Source organism: Caenorhabditis briggsae (genome assembly GCF_000004555.2).
Source record: "Caenorhabditis briggsae complete genome, chrIII, whole genome shotgun sequence".
NCBI lineage: Eukaryota > Metazoa > Nematoda > Chromadorea > Rhabditida > Rhabditidae > Caenorhabditis > Caenorhabditis briggsae.
In genome coordinates this window covers 798989-816056 of record NC_013490.2, presented here as the reverse complement: position 1 = coordinate 816056, position 17068 = coordinate 798989, and the positions used below count along the sequence as shown (strand labels likewise).

General features: G+C 34.3%; 1 protein-coding gene across 1 annotated transcript; it reads right to left on the bottom strand.

Moving 5' to 3' along the window:
* Positions 1-13057: 13057 nt before the first annotated feature.
* Positions 13058-13889, bottom strand: CBG15114 (the record flags this gene model as incomplete). Its single annotated transcript, XM_002642802.2, has 4 exons — positions 13058-13231; positions 13280-13345; positions 13393-13770; positions 13824-13889. The coding sequence occupies 4 exons, from the start codon at positions 13887-13889 to the stop codon at positions 13058-13060; spliced, it is 684 nt and encodes a 227-aa protein (XP_002642848.2).
* Between the last annotated feature and the right edge of the window lie 3179 nt (positions 13890-17068).

Genomic DNA, 17068 nt, shown 5'->3' with positions numbered 1-17068 from the left:
TTGGTTACGGAGATCTTGAATCTTAGGATTTCTAGAAGAGGAAGATATTTGAGAAAAAAAAAGGAAAAAAGTCAGATTGAATTTTTAAAAATCTAGTCTGGAAAGATTTGAAAAGTAAACCCATAGCACTAATGGTGAACTTTTCGGAAAAAATAAAGAAAGATAGAAAGTGAGAGAAATTGAAAATGTCTAGAAAAAAGAAGTTGAAACTAAAACACACACACACACATGGGTTTCGACACCAACCCATCTTTTGCGCCTTTTCCAACTAAAACAGGGCTGGAAAATTTGGAGGGTCCTCTCTAAAGTTTGACCTTTTCTCTCTTTTCCTTTTTTCTCTTGACCGGAATTTCAAGGGAAACGAAGAGGGACACACAGGAAGTCGTTAGGGGTTAGGACTATTACTCCTCCCCTGCTACTTTCTCTTATTTTGCGACTTTTTTACGTTCAAAAACTTTTTTTTTTGAAATTTTGATTGGGTTGGCGGGAATTTGAAAATTCAGTTTTGAATTTGAATTTTGGAATTCGATGAATTTGAGCTCTAATTTTTTATCTCAGTAGATTTGATTAGACAGGCGGGAATTCAAAAATTCGATTTGGAATTTGGGAATTCCATGTATTTAAGCTTTAATTTTTTGATTTTAATGGAATGTAAAACTGAAAATGTGTTCTCAGTAAACCCTTTCAGAATATAAATTGCAGTGAAATGTGGTTTTTCCGGTGAGAGGAGCATCCTTTTTTGGGGGCGTATTTGGAGAATGAAGACGTGAGAAATTAAAAAGAAATTTTAATGAAAAGGGGGCGGAGCCTAACTTTGAAACTTGCGATTTTCTATTTTTGTATTTTTTGTTGCGATTTTATTTTCGTTTTCGGAATTTTTGGAAAATCTGGAATTCGCTAGAAATCTCAAGATTCTAGGATTCTCAGATTCTAACAGAGTCTCCGGGATTTTCAATTTCTGAATTTCTGAAATTCTGAATTTCTGAAATTCTGAATTTCTGAATTTCTGAATTTCTGAATTTCTGAATTTCTGAATTTCTGAATTTCTGAATTTCTGAATTTCTGAATTTCTGAATTTCTGAATTTCTGAATTTCTGAATTTCTGAATTTCTGAATTTCTGAATTTCTGAATTTCTGATTTTTTTTCAAAAAATAAAAAATACAAATTGCAAAAGTTTCATGAAAAATGGGACAAAAAATGCGGAGGGGGGGGGGAGGGATAATAATAGAAATACGAATAAAAAATGAAGTGGAATGAAAATGAATGAGAAGAACTGAAACACCAAATATCGAAAATAAATTCCATTGTTCTTCTTCAAAAGATCAAAAAAAATTTTCAGAAATTTTCGAAAGTTTAAGCTGATAAAAGTTTAAAAAAAAGTAAAAATAAAGCTTTTTTTTCGAAACTTTTCGGAAAAGTCCAAAACGCCTCCTCCATTTTTTTGACATCATTTCGTAGCTCTAATTGATGTTTACATATCCTTATAAGGGAAACATTTTGAGAGTTTCAAAAATACCAAAACATCCCAATTTTTGAATTCCAAAAAGTTTCAAGTTTCATTCTGGTTTGATTTTGTATGTAAGCAAAACCAAAAGGTGTCGGCTGGCTGAACCAGAGGTGGCATGTATGTCCTTTGTGTGAAATATTCATTGTATTCAATATACATAGGGACATATGTAGATGAATTCTTATATTTTATATATTGATACAAGTGTCTCTTTTTTTTTTTGGACATATGATGATGGCCATGATCGGATTGGAGATGAGAGAAAGTTGATACCTTTGGCATGTTTTATAGATTTAAAGGGACAGAAAGAAAAAATGAATAAGAAGAAAAAGAGAGAGAGAGAGACAACAAGTAGAAAGAAAGTTGGAAAATCCAAGAAATTCTTCAAAAAATTCAGAAAAATCAGAAACTCTGAAAATGACTGAAAATCAAAATTTTCTAATATTTAAAAGGTTTGAAAATATCAAAAATAAGGGACCATAGATATTAAACAATTTTAGAAACTTCAGAAAAATTCGAAAAAATCCAAAATCTTTGAAAACACAAAAACAGAAGAATTCGAAAATTCGAGAATTCCAGAAAACTCAGGAACTCGGAACTTTAGAAATTTCAAAAGTTTTGGTGATTTCAGAATTTGAGAATCCCAAAATTTCGGAATGTTCAGAAATTTAGAAAATCCAAAATTCACAAGGTTTAGAAGTTCAGAAATTCCAAGAAAGTCAAAAAAATTCAAATTTCTGAAAATCCAATAAAAGTTCAGATTTTACAAATTTCTAAGGATCGACAAGGTTCAAAAATTTAGAATTTATAGGAAATTCAGGAATTTCAAAAATTGAACTTTTTCAAAATTTAGGAATATTCTGGAAATTTAGATTTTTTGGAATTTCTAGAATATAAAGGAATTCAGGATCTCACAAACTTTGAGATTTTTTAGGAAATTTAAACTGTTCAGAAACCTGTTAAAAAAAACTTAAAGGTGGGGGGACATGAAAAAAATAATGTTCTCGAAATTTCGTTTAAATATGCCTCTCGAGGAGTTGAACGTGTGGGACGAGGATTGAGGGTGCGGCGCCGCTACCGACTGAGCCACGCGGGCAAAGAGAAAGCGGTCGCCCGATTGCATACATAAAGGCGAGGACGACAGCTGTACGCAGAGTGACATTAAGCGTTGTACACCGTGACGGTAGAATGCATACTCTGGCCCCAAAAATCCCCCATAAAATCTCCTGTCCCCCCACCTTTAAAGGACACTTCTCAGAATCGCTCACAAAAATTTTAGATACTTTTCCCAGAAAAAAAGCCGCCAAATTGAGTCAGATTTCTACCATAGGGTGTTTGTTTTTTTCGAGTTTTTTTTCCTTTTTCTCGTGGGTAAACGAATCGAAATTCAATTATATAAAATGAAAAAATTAGCCAGGGGAGAGAAAGAAAAACAGAGAATTCTGAGACTTCAGCTTCTTTCAGAAGTTTTCAGTTTTGTTTTTGATATGGGAAAGAAATTTGGTGGGGAAAAAACGAAATGAGGAAAAAGAAAAAGAAAAGGAACGGCTTCCTGGAGGCTCGGAAGTTTTCTTAATGAATATCATTTTGAAGGATGGGGAAGGGGGAAGAAGAAAAACACACAGATGAGCAATGAAATCGAGTAGAATATAAATACATGTTTTTTTTCAAGGAATAGAGGAATAATTCAATATTTCTATAGAGATGATATTTTTAGATGTTTTTTTCTCATTAAAAATTGTTTTCCCTATTGAAAATCATGAATCTTGGAGAATTTCAGAAAGACTTATTTCGAGAAGCGAGAATTCTGAAAATTGAAAAGATCTCGAAAATATTACTATTCTAAAGTGAAGCGATTACCGTGATGCCTGTAATAGAAGGGCACCTTACTTTGAGCCAATTCATCTCGGCTCCTGTCAGAGATATAAAAAAGTGGGTCAACTGATAAATTGTTTATCATAATTTGGGATGTATTTTATTGGTTGACACATTTTTGATATCTCTCAGAGGAACTCGATTTTTTGGCAATATGTTGTTCAAGTGGATGGATTGAACTGAAACCGTTTTTTCAATTTCAAAAAATTGCAAAAAGATAAAGAATTTAAACATATCTAAACATATCTGAAAGCCCATAAAATTGTCTATTATTTGATATAACTATCAAATTTCTAGGTTAATTTTGAAATGAGTTATGCACCTTTAAATTTCAAAATCATATCTAAAACTGCTGTTAAGGGAATGGTACTTTCCCAACTTTAAAAATCGACAACATTTGAAAATAAATTGTATTATTATCTAAAAGCCCGTTTAATTATCTATAATTTGATATAACTATCACATTTCTAGACAAATCTTAAAAAGAGTTATGCGCCTTTAAAGTTTTAAGTTAGCAAGTTGCTTAAACTAGGACTTCTGGAAGTATTAGAAAAATAGATGTTGGAAAAAAAAGAGAAGGAAGATAAAAATGATGTCCATTTTTGACTCGGACACTCCTTCCTAAAAGAGGACATGGGCACAGAGAAGAGCCGGCTTCAAAAGTGATGAGAGCAATGTCTGCGTCTCTTTATCCTGCACACTCTCTCGTCTTGCTCTTTTACGCATAGGTAATTAGAAGTAGGAAGGAGAAAAAAGAAGGAAAAGGAAGCGTTGAAAAATGTTGCCGACTTTGAGCAGAGAGATAGAGAGAGAGAGAGAGAGAGAGAGAGAGAGAGAGAGAGAGAGAGAGAGAGAGAGGGATAGGGAGAAGATGATATTTTTAGAAGTAGAAGAGGTCCTTCACACATTTTCTCTAGTTAGACTCGTTAGGAGAGATTTATTTTTTGCAAGAAAAGGATGTACATACACGCGTCACAGGAAACTTTTTTGGCTATTGCAGATATTTGATTACGCAAATGAGCGTTAAATTGCTTAAAATAATGTAGTTTAGAAGTTTAAGAAAGCCAAAAAATGGCTCGTCTTGCTGGACTCTTTAAAGGGACAGTGACTGATTTCAAAATTAACCTAAAGTGTGATTATTCATTTGTTTTGTAGAAAATATTATTGGTTACGGTTTTCTATATTACACTAGTTTTCTAGTTGATGTTTAACTAAAAATCTACAATCAAGGCTAACCGGAATATGATGCATCGACCTGCCAAAAGTTTAAAGGTGCATAACTTCGTTCAGGTTTTTTCTGAAAAAATGAAAGTTGCACCAAATTATAGAAAATGGGCTTTTAGAAAATATTAAATTCTTTAAGCTTTGCAATTTTCGTATTAAACAGGCTCACATAGGATTTACCAGCTTTAAAGGCGCATAACTTTTTGCAATTTTTTGCTAGGAATGTGATACTTATATCAAATGATAGACAATTTTATGGGCTTGCAGATAATATTAAATTCTCTCAATTTCGAAAATTTTCATAAAGGAAAAAAGGCCAATCAATGCTGATGTAGGATTAAGTAGCTTTAAAGGGTACATAACTTTTTGCAAAGTTAAGCTAGAAATTTGAAAGTTCCACTGAAATATACAGACCACTTTTAAGGCTTCAATTTAAAATAAAAATCTAATTTGAGAAATTTAAAAAATAGTGGGAAAAAGTTCAAAGTATAGCCTTAACTCATGAGAAAATACAAAACTTCAAGCTCTCAAAAACGATAATTATTAAAACTGGAATACAAACAGTTCAAATTTGAAGCTACAAGCTTCATTTTTGATTTCATGAGAATTGGGTCAAAAATCGATATCCCCATCCCAAAGATCCATTCCATAAGTGACGTTTTCTGGGTTTTGCCCGTATTTTTCAATTTTTTTCAACAAAAAAAAAGGGAAATGCACCTATTGTCCATTTGAAAAAAGGAAGGAAAACGAAGTGTAGGGGGGCGATAATCATGTTGGGTGTGGACGAGTACTTGAATGGAGAGAGAGAAGCTTCTTCCTCTTTAGAAATATACAATTTTGGAGCAAAAAGTTGTTTCAAAGTTTGGATCATTGATCTTTGTACTTAAAAATCATAATGATTGAAAAAGTCAAGCGAGTATATCTTTCCAAAAGCTTCATTTTTGTAACAGACACTTTTTTCTGGCTACCGTAGTTTTTGAGATAGGCGCCTTTAAAGGTGGGAGGCCCCCCTTTTTTGTTTATCGGCACTTTTTTTAAGCGCCAACTTTAAAGGCTCATAACTCAAAAGCTACGGTAGCTAGAAAAAAAATTGCCAACTAAAAAAAAAGAGTTTTAGATTAGTTCTATATTATCTGAAAATTTCAGATTAAACTAATAAAAACAAAATAATTTTTCAAACTTTCAAAGTTAACGATTTTTGAATAAAATAATTATTGTAAAACCGTCAATTTGAGCTCAAATATCTCGATTTCTTCGAAAGATATCAAAAATGTGTCAACTGACAAAATAATTATGATATAATTATAAACAGTTTATCAGTTGACAACTTTTTTATATCTTTCACAGGAACCGAGAAAAAATGGCCCAAAGTTTGAAGCTAGATGTTGCCGCTCAAAAAGCTTCCTTGGAGTTCAAACGATATAACTTTTTTGTAGTTTAGTTCCTCATTTCTACTCAAAATTAGTTTTTCGGGTTCCTTTTTGTGCTTTTTTGTGTTAAATTTAATAATTTTTGCAGAGAAAACCTTTTTTGTCGGAAAAAAAGCTTTAAAAATTGGTTTTTGATATTTTTAAGTAGAAAATTTAAATCGAATTTTAGATTTTAGATTTTGAAATAAGAAATCTAGATGAATCGGAACTGAGAATTCTTGGATTTCGTGCGAAAAATAAGAAAAAAAAGCAACAAAAAAAATAGGGGAGGTGCAAAAACCCGATAAAATTTTGACCTATGGTCTTTCAAACATTCAGAGCTGAGAAAGTGGGTTTTGAAATAGAAATTTCAGGAATTCTAATGTTTTCGAAGTTTTCAGTGTCCATAAAATTGGAAAACCACGCTTCCCAAATATCGGAAATTCGGAATTTTTTAATTTTCTAACTTCTCAGAATATCTACTTTTAAGATTTTTGAATTGTTTAAATCTAGCTTTTAGAGTTTCAAAGTTTTAGAAGTTGAAATTTTATCGTGACTGTGGAATTTGAAACCTGTGAATTTCAAAGATTTTAGGTTTTTCAGAATTCCAGAAATTCTGAAATTCAGAATTTTAGAATTTCAGGATTCCAGAAATGCAGAATTCCAGTATTATTGTAGAATTTTAAAAACTGGGCCCTGAATTCTAATTTTTGCCCCCAGAAAATCTTACTAAATTCACAGAAATAAGTTTGGTCTACTACTGTAATGATTTTGGCGCAAAGCCTGGAAAATCGACAAGGAAACCACCCCCGAAATTTTCCAGGTCCCAGTTTTTTAATTCGAGAATACATAAACACTTTAATAGAACACCACCGTCAACTTTGAGCCTATATATCTTACTTGCTTTGAAAGATATCAAAAAGTGGTCGACTGATAAAATGTTTATCATGATATCAGCAACATTTCATTAGTGTACCACTTGTTGATATCTCTCACAGAAAATGAGATACATGGGCTCAAATTTGAATCGGGTGGCGTTCTATTAGACTGTTTACGGTAACTTCAGAATTCTCGATTTCTTAGAATACTTTCAGAAATTCTGAATGTCGAAATCCCAAATGATTTTAAAATCCACATTATTTCAGAATTTCAGACTTTCAGAATTTCAAATTTTCAAAATTTTCCGAGCTTCGAAATTCCAAAGTTTCTGAATTTCAAAATTTTCAGAGCTTCGAAATCTAAAAATCTAGACAGATACGACTTCTAGGAATTCGAATAGTTGTTTTTCGAGAATTTTAGATTCCCAAGATTCTAAAAATCTAAAAACATTGCATTTTTTAAATCTTGATACTCTGGATGTCAGAATTTTCGATTATTCGGAATTTCAGAATTTCAGAATTTCAGTAAATATCTGAAAATAGACAGATTTTCAGATCTTCACAGAATTTAGAGTTACTTTTCTAAGAAACCGGAAAATATAGAAAAAACACTTTAAACCCGAAAAAAACAACAAGTTCATCGGAAATTTTTCTCCAAAAAAAGGAGAAAAAAAACGAAAAAAAGGTAAGAAGGCTCTATTTTTTTTTGAGTTTGAGTAGAAAAAAAGAAGAAGAAGTGCCGCGTCACTTTAATTCAATTTGTCATCTGACCCCCTTTTTGCCTTTTTTCGGCGTTTTATCTTCGTTTTTTTTTCGAAAAAAAGGTTCTCTTAAAGATGAGCAATGAGGTCATTGGGCAACGTTTTTTCAGAAATTTGCAAATAGGAAAATTAGGTTAAACACGAATATTCTGGAGAAGTTGCGAAATTGTATCTTTGAATATAAACAAATTGATTCTGAAAAACCAAAACTTGAGAGTTCAAAAAATTGAGAAAGATCCGAAAGTCCTGGACAGTACTAAACAAAACTAGAGCTGCATTTTTGTTGTAAACAACTTTTTTTTAAAGGTGGGGGGACATGAAAAAAATAATGTTCTCGAAATTCCGTTCAAAGATGCTCCTCGAGGAGTTGAACTTGTGTGGGCGAAGAAGAGGGTGCGGCGCCGCTACCGACTGAGCCACGCGGGTAAAGAGAAAGCGCACGCCCGTTTGCATACATAAAGGCGAGGACGACAGCTGTACGCAGAGTGACATTAAGCGATGTACACCGTGACGGTAGAATGCATACTCTAGCTACAAAAAAACTACGAAAAATCTCTGTCCCCCCACCTTTAAACTACTGTAGTTATCGAGATATGCGCCTTTAAAGTTGGCGCGTCTCCCCTAGGAGTGGCTCTGACTTTAAAGGTGCATATCTCGAAAACCAAAAGACCCACAAAACAATAGTGAACTACCGAAATGTATCACCTTTAATGTTGCAAATTTAGATGTTAGACAATTAGTGACCAGCTGCTCTAGTTTTAGAAACATGCGTCTTTAACCATTTGGTACGTTCTCATGAGAAACTCCGCCCCATTATATGGTTCCTAAAACGTCACTAGGTAATAGGTGAAGGAGAAATATAAATCAGATTACAAAAATCAAATTTTTATAGTTATTTGCCAGCCAGGATGTGAAGATAGTGAGGATTCCTAAACGGGAGCTTATTTAAAACTTTAGAATTGCGGTTTTCGAGGTTTGGGTGAATGCGCCAACTTTGAAGGCTCATATCTTCAAAACTAAAAAATCTAGAAAAGTTTTGCTAATTACCAAAATATAGATATTGAACTTTTACATATTTTTGTAATGGACACTTTTTTTTCTAGCTACTGTAGTTTTTGAGCTATGCGCCTTTCAAGTTGGCGTGCCCTCTCCGCTCGGCGCCTGAAGGAGAGAGGGGGGGGGGGGCATTTTTAAAGTCACATATCTCAAAAACTACTGTAGCTGGTAAAAATTGTCAAGTACAAAAATGAAGTTCCAGGTTTGCTCTACATGTTCTGAAAAGTTCAGAAAGATATAAAAATTCTAAAGTGTTTTTCAGATCAACGAACACTGATCAACTTGAACTGTCAGGATCAAGTTTTCCAAAAAAAAATGTTGGATCAAAACATTCACGCAAACTTTTCCAAAATAAGAATTTTAAATCTTTTTTAAAAACATCACGATTTCTCAAAATACTGATAAGGTGATCGTTCAATTTTTCTAATCCATGGGGTAATCCGAAAAGATACTTTCAAAAATAGAAAAAAAACATGAATTTGAGATCAGTTGACGAATTTCGAATCGAAACTCCACGAGTTTTGAAAAGTGATCAACTGAAATTAATGAGAAAATCAAAAATCAGATCAACCTAGAAAAAAAATAGGCTGAAAATCTGAAATTAATGAGGTTTCAGAGATCAACCTAAAAAAGGGCCAAACTGGAAAAAGAAAGTGTTGTTGACATTGAAAAAGACTTATCAGAATCTTTTTGATCGGTTAGGAATCTTCTTTTTTTTTTGGTACTGGTGGGTCGGTTTGTTTAATCCGTGTATTTGTTCAGGCTTTGCACTTGTCTCTTTCGGGGGGTTTTTTCAAAGGGACACACCTTGGAAATTTGTGATAGAGGAGACCGAACACTGATCGTTTGGGGGAAGTCTAGAGTCTTGGGATTGTCTGAGAAGTTTACAAATTCGAAACTCGCAATTCAGAATTCGGAATCTGGAATTCAGAATCAGGGTATATGGAATTCAGAATTCAGAATTTGAAATTTGAAATCCAGAATCAAGAGTTCGGAGCCTGGCATTTTGGGAATCAGAATCAGATGCTTTGGAATTCGGAACCCATAACCAAGAATTCCGAATTTGGGTTTTGGATATAGGATTTTTGAATTCGGGACCCAGAAAGGGGACTTCAAAATATGAGATTCGGAATTCGGAATCTAGATTCTGGAATTCAGAATTCGGAATTCATTATCGAAAATTCGAAATTAGAAAGTTGGAATTCAGAACTCAGAATCTGGAACTTTGGAATTCGATATTGCGGAACTCGGAAATTGAAAGTTGGAATCTTAAACTTGAAATAGAAGCTTGAAATTTGAAATTCAAAATTCAAAATTCAGAATTCAGAGTCCAGAATCCAAAATCAGAAATTTGGAATTCGAAATCCAGAATTTAGAACCCAAGGATATTTAAAGGGGAAAGTCAAAATTTGGAGAACTTTCCAGAAAAAGGGCTTCAAAAAAAGACAACAATAATTCTGAAGAATTGAGAAAAAGTTCTAGACAACAGCTAGCGAAAAATTTGAAAATCAATGAAAAAACCATAAAACATTTTTTTTTCCCTCCATTTCTTTTCTTATCAGTTGAACAATTTTCAATCAGAAAAGAAAATTGGGAATTGTGTCAGACAGGCTGGAAGAAAAAAAAACAGCTGGAATTTCATTTTATTACAATAATTTTCAGATTTTCCTCAAAAAAAAATCGGTTCATGGAATCTAGAGAATTTAGAAAGACAACAAGGAAATCGGGACTTTTAGAAAAATGCAAATTACCATTTTATTCTAATCAAATAGAATTTCCAGAATTTTAATTTCCAGAAAAAAAATATGATTTCTGATCTGAAAACTTTTGTAGAGCAGCTGAAAATAAGGAATAGAATAAGGTTATCAAAATCACATGATTCTGATTTATATCATAAGGAAATAATGTTGAATTTGAAGTTCATTGAAGTGCATTCAGATGAGAATTTTCAGAATTTTCGAGAAAAAACATATCTTGTGATATCTATTTTTGATTTTAGAACTAGAAAAAATTTGCATGGTACTACCTAGTACTAACTGAATCCGCATGACTGGATTTGGATCATATGAATAGAAAAAATAGAAGACGTATAAATTCTTGTAAAGTTTAGGGGATCACTATTCAGAGAATATTTTAATCAGAAGTTAGGAAATGCAGGAATTCGTAAATTTTAGAAAACAGATTTATAAAATATGAGAATTCCGACATTTTAGGAAATTCAGAAAAGCAGAAATTCAGAAAAGCAGAAATTCAGAAATTCAGAAATTCAGAAATTCAGAAATTCAGAAATTCAGAAATTCAGAAATTCAGAAATTCAGAAATTCAGAAATTCAGAAATTCAGAAATTCAGAAATTCAGAAATTCAGACATTCAGAAATTCAGAAATTCAGAAATTCAGAAATTCAGAAATTCAGAAATTCAGAAATTCAGAAATTCAGAAATTCAGAAATTCAGAAATTCAGAAATTCAGAAATTCAGACATTCAGAAATTCAGAAATTCAGAAATTCAGAAATTCAGAAATTCAGAAATTCAGAAATTCAGAAATTCAGAAATTCAGAAATTCAGAAATTCAGAAATTCTAGGAAATCCAGAAATTCTAGGAAATCCAGAAATTCAGAAATTCAGAAATTCAGAAATTCAGAAATTCTAGGAAATCCAGAAACTTGAAAATTCCTGGGCTACCGTAAAACCTGTATTAAAAGGACCAGCCCTTCTATTAGAAAGCTCTTCTAATTCAGGTTTCACGGCAAACCTGGAATTCCAAAAGTTTCAGGAATTCAAAAATTCAAAAATTCAGAATCTTGAAAATTTCAATGTTACAGTAAAACTTGTATTAAAAGGGCAGGGTCTTCTAACCCTTAAAAAATCAAGAATAAAATTGTTTTTGTCGAAAAAACGAAGTGTTGAAAAAGTGACACTTCTTCTTTATCTTGTTTTTTTTCATGGAAATTTGAGATGTTTTACACTTTAGAAATGTGATGATTGAGAAAAAAGAAAGAAGAATCTGAGGGTGTGTCTGGAGCACTTTCTATTAGTAGAACTAGATTTTTGATCTTCCTTATATATAAAACGCTTCACGCGTCTGTTGGTCCTAGTGCCGCTTTTGGAAAAAAGCTGAAAAATGAATATAGATTTCAACTTCAAAAAGTTAGGAACCATTCTTCTCAAAAAGGAAAAACCAAAAATCACAAAGTTCTTCAAAAATACATTGCTTCCTGACCCCCTATAATCCCTCCAGTCTTAATACTATGATTTCAAGTTCTCAAAAAAGCAAAAACTAGACATAAACATTTGAGAATCAAAAGAGAATTCAAATTTCAAAAATTTCGAGATATTAAAATTTCAATTGGAAATTCAAATTCAAAATTACTCTTGTCAAAAACTATCTATAATTTTTCCTCTTCGTTTTCTTTTTTTTTTCTTTTCTCTCCATGTCAAAAAATGTTTCCTCCCCATCCCATGAGCAACTGTCCCTTTCCTCTTCTCTGCGTCTCTCGATTTCCCACACACTCTCACTTCCTAGAAGAAAAAATGTCACAAAATGAAAATATCAAAAGGTCGAAGACTAGGGACAAGACGAAAAATAAGATGGAATAGATTTATTGGTGTTGGTGACACACTTTTTAGAGAAAGAAGTTTGAACAAATTGTTGAAAATTGAAAAATTGAAAACATGTGTTTAGGATAATTTGATTTTTTAAAGAAATCCCAGAGCATACTAAATAAAAGTAGAGCTTCATTTTCTTAGTTGACAACTTTTTTGTAGCTACCGTAGTTTTTGAGATATGCGTCTTTGAAGTTGGTGCGCCCTATTCTCCTGGCGCCAGGGTAGGTGGAAGCAAGCAATCTTTAAAGGCGCGTATCTCCAAAACTACTGTAGCTAGAAAAATTGTCAACTACAAAAGCATTTAACATTTTATTTCAAGCATTTTTTAGTTGTCAATTTTTTCGTAGCTACTGTAGTTATCAAGATATGTGCCTTTAAAGTTGGCGCCCGTCCTCCCTGAATGATAGAGAGAGAGAGAGAGAGGGGGGGGGGGGGGGGGGGAAGTGATATTTTTAAAGGCGCATATCTCAAAAACTAAAAAACCTAAAAAAACATTTATAACATTGAAAATGTGTAAAATTTAATTTTACACATTTTTGTATTTGGCATCTTTTTTCCAGCTACGATAGTTTTGGTGATAGGCGCCGTTGAAGTTGGCGAGTGGCGGGAGGAGTACAAGGGAGGCAAAGCTCTATTCAAATGCGCACTACTTTAAACCTACTGTAACTAGAAAAAATACTGACAACTACAAAAATAAAGCTCTATTTCTGTAATACATAAAACGTTAAAGAAAGATAGACTATAAACACTTTCTACACCTAGAAATGCCATTTTCATCACAAAACGAGCATCTCAAAATTAATCCAAATCGAGCTTCAGAAGCAACATGATGACGTCGACTTCCATGACACATTCTACACACCACGTATCCACGATTCCCACATTCTGAACACTTGGAGTTGGCAGAGGACGTCTGGAATATTGTTTTATACAGTAATCTTCAAAAGCTTTTTTTAAAGACCTTATATTTCTCCAGTATTCTCTCTAGCACTTTTGAATCGTTTAACTCCACAATTGTTTTCTCATTCTAAAATAAAAATTGAATTTCAGAAAAGAAAATTTCCAAAAAAGAACCCCCAAAAAGTATCCGTCCACATAGATCAAGGGGAGGGAGTCGAAGATCAGTTCTTTTTGAAAATCCTGATTCAATTTCAGCTTTTCAGCCAGTTCTGCCACGTGGAAAAGGTTGATATTGAGGTCACGGACCTCGAATTTGACCCGGAATGCTTCTAGAAGAGAGGTCACTGCCTTACACCTGTCAAAGGATCTTCTGAGCACTCCACACGACGTCAGGTAGACGACGACTCCAGAATTTTTTCCAGAAGCTTCTTCCATTTTCCTTAACGCATTCTTCACTAGATTCTTCCTTCCACGAACACTCCCATTCCGTTTTAACATCACACTTCGCATTGTGTTGTTGTTTAGATCCTTGAGTATTTCAGAACATGAATCCTGGAAGATTGGGATTGAATTTGAGGAGCGAACTCGTTCTACTAGACTCTCACCAGCTGTAATTTCATCTGATGAAGCTCGCGGAGCATTTCCAGACATCGTTCGGTGGTGATGGGCATTTTGAGAACAGTAATTTATAGTTAAAAATCTCAAAAAAAGTCAAAATGACTTCCCAAACGGAACCTTAACCATACAAAGTCAACAAAAAGGTGACAGACAGATAAAAAGGTGTGGAAGTTCTGATATATTTCTGTTTATTTGTTTAGTATAGTATAACCACAGAGACACTGTATATTTATTTTTATAACCTCAGGTTTGATAAAAGAGGAATAGAAGAGTTGGTGGACGGGAATTTGAGTGATTCTGAAAATTCACTTTCTGGTTTTTTAAAGTCTTTTTTGAAGATTTCGATATGCTCATCACTTCCTAGCAACATCTGGAAATGCTCTGAAAACATGAAGTCCAATTCATGGACTTGTTCAGAATTCCTCTAATACAAAAATCGGTTGTTTAAGGTGTCGCGAATTCAGGTGACCGAATATCACCTCTTCCCGACTTTTTCTCCTTTTCAATGAATTCTTCTTTTATTCCCTGTATTTATGTAATTATATTCACCAACGCCGACGCCGCCCACAACAATGCCGATTTGAATCACCCGCCAATTTGAGGATTACTGTACCCTGCACATCTAACTCTCAACGCGAACCAAGGAATTGCGCCCGCTTTTGGGATCAATTTGGACTCTTCAGTCATTCTAGTTTCTCCCCCAAAACCCATGTTTCTCGTTCCTATTTTTACCTATATTTTATATAATATTATTCTGGTGTATTCTTGTCGGCAGAGATGATTCTGGCAACAGAATCGTTTCCGTTGTAGGCAAAGTTAGGTCAATAAATTCGGTGTGTCTTAAATTCTGTGTTCTTGTTGTCTTTTCTCTCTTTTAAGGTTTGTTGTGTCTCTAGGGCTGTTTTAGAGCAGTATGACTGCAAAATATGGTGCATTTCCGACAAAAATTAAAATTATTTGAGACCAATAGACATTTTGAGAGAGAATTTTATGGCAGAGCATAGGGACATACAAAAGACCTGTTTAATCAATAACAGGCACAATACTCAGCCCATTACAGCGTCGAAAGATGTTGTTTGGGCAGCCCCTTCAGCGTCGAAAGATGTTGTTTGGACAGCTCCTGCAGCGTCGAAAGATGTTGTTTGGGCAATAATTCACTCAGTACCCTGATTTGACGTCTCGCGACGTTGATAATGGATCATTTACGTAACAGGCGGATTCAGCGTCTCACGACGCCGATGATGGCAGAAAAGAGAGAAACATTTGTTGAGAATGTTAGAAGAGACGGCAAAAAAAAGACCTACAACCAGAATGCCGTGAGTAAATTGAGGAAAAAGACTTATCGGTGCGACACTGATTTAGGCAAAATTTAGTCGAAATTTTGTTCAGAATTCATGAGTAGAGAAAAATCACCTGAAAAATGGGGACGAGACTATGAAGGGGCAGAAAAGCCACTGAAATAGGAATAATATTGAGGAAGTGAATAATAAAACCCTCGGAGGCAGTAAAGAGACATTGCACATGAATACAGAGCAGAAAATAGCTGATCCGGGCATAAAAAAGACATGAGAACCTGAAAATAGGTGCTTGCAAGCACAAATGTTTAAAAATCAGGTCAAAATACGGTCGGAATAGTTGGCATCGAAGCCAAGAAGTATCCAGCGTGGCGAGAGAGCATTCAAAAAAGATGAAGACAGTCGGGGAACGTCGCGAAGTCGACAGAAGACAGAAATTCCGAGAAAATCTGAAAAGGAACAGGTTCAGTGCTTCCGAGATGCAAATATAGCTGGAACCAGTCGTTGTGTAGATGGCAAGAAGGGAAAAGCTGAAATTAGAGATTCTTTCCGATTTGAAATCGAATTCTACGCTATGAATTCATTGATTTTTTTTTTTCGTTGACCGATTCGAAAATCGCGAGGAAAGTTTTCAAACAAGCTGACAACGACACTCCGGCATTACGCTTTCGCGTCGCTTGGCGAGCGAAACAAGCGAAATCGAGTGAAGGCAAGAGAATCGAAACGAAGGCTTGTGATGGAAAAATGCGTTGAAAATGAGAAGAATATCGAAGAGAAGGCAATTGTAAGTCTATCTCGAAAAAAACGAGGAAAAGCTCAAAAAGGAGCACGGGTCATGCCCAAATTTTCATTTGGAAATTTATGACGGAATTCGAGAAGTTCTTGATAAAGTGGCTGATAAAGGGAACAAACATCTCATTTGAATGAGTTTTAGCTTCGCTTGTTAGCAATGAATTGCCTAACAGCGAGATCACTTGCTCCGATGAAAAATTTGCGAAGCCAAGTAAAAAAAGAAAATGTGACTAAAATCTATAATTGACAACTAAAGCGCGCAATATTCTGTTTTTCAGAGAGGATCGGAGCGGTGAAGCAAAGCGATGACAACAATCTTCGGAAGGAAGGTATTTGAAGTGAGAGAATGAAGAAATTTGCTGAAAACAAAGATCAGAAGTCGGCGGAAGAGTCAAAACAATATTGAATTCAACCTTTCGAATCGGAAGAGCCAAGAGACCCGAAAGGAAATTCGATGACAGATGATTGAAGATACATCGACATCGATTGCATCGATAAATAACAGAACTTCGATGGCAGAGAGAAACAAACATTTGGTGGCAGAAAAAGATTGCAACAAGTCAACAGTTGCGCGTCGGAACCTGAATAAAAGAAAGAAAGAAATGAGCCGGCAGCTAGAAGAGTAAAAATAAGAAAGGAGTGATGATAGGAATCGGCGAAAAGAAAATACAGAAGGGTGAAGACGACAAAATTGCAAAGAGGCAAAAATGCGAGAAGCCATCTCGAACTTGCCACGTCATAAGAAGTTAATAAGGAACCAAAGAAGACAAAGGAAGGGAAGCAGTGACACCGTAAAGGAAGATATATAAGTGGTGAGTATTTCAGTGTCACCGTTAAAAAATAGCTGAAAACCTGGAGATAGAGGGGAACCGCTGCTCAAAATTTGATTTCATTCTGATACAGCCGAAGCAAAATTAATTATTGATTCAGGCTGCGAGGAAGCGATGCTGAGAATTTGTTGACGGAAGCAAGCAAAAAGTGGAATAAAGAAAGCGAAGAAGAAAGGCAGAAGGACAGAGCCATCGTTACGAAATCGAAACTGCTTCGAAATCCACGCTTCAGACTCAGGAGGAAAAAAGACAAATAGCAGCGGCGAACAAGCAAATCGAATCGAACAAGAGTAGGCATGATATCATGGCTTAATG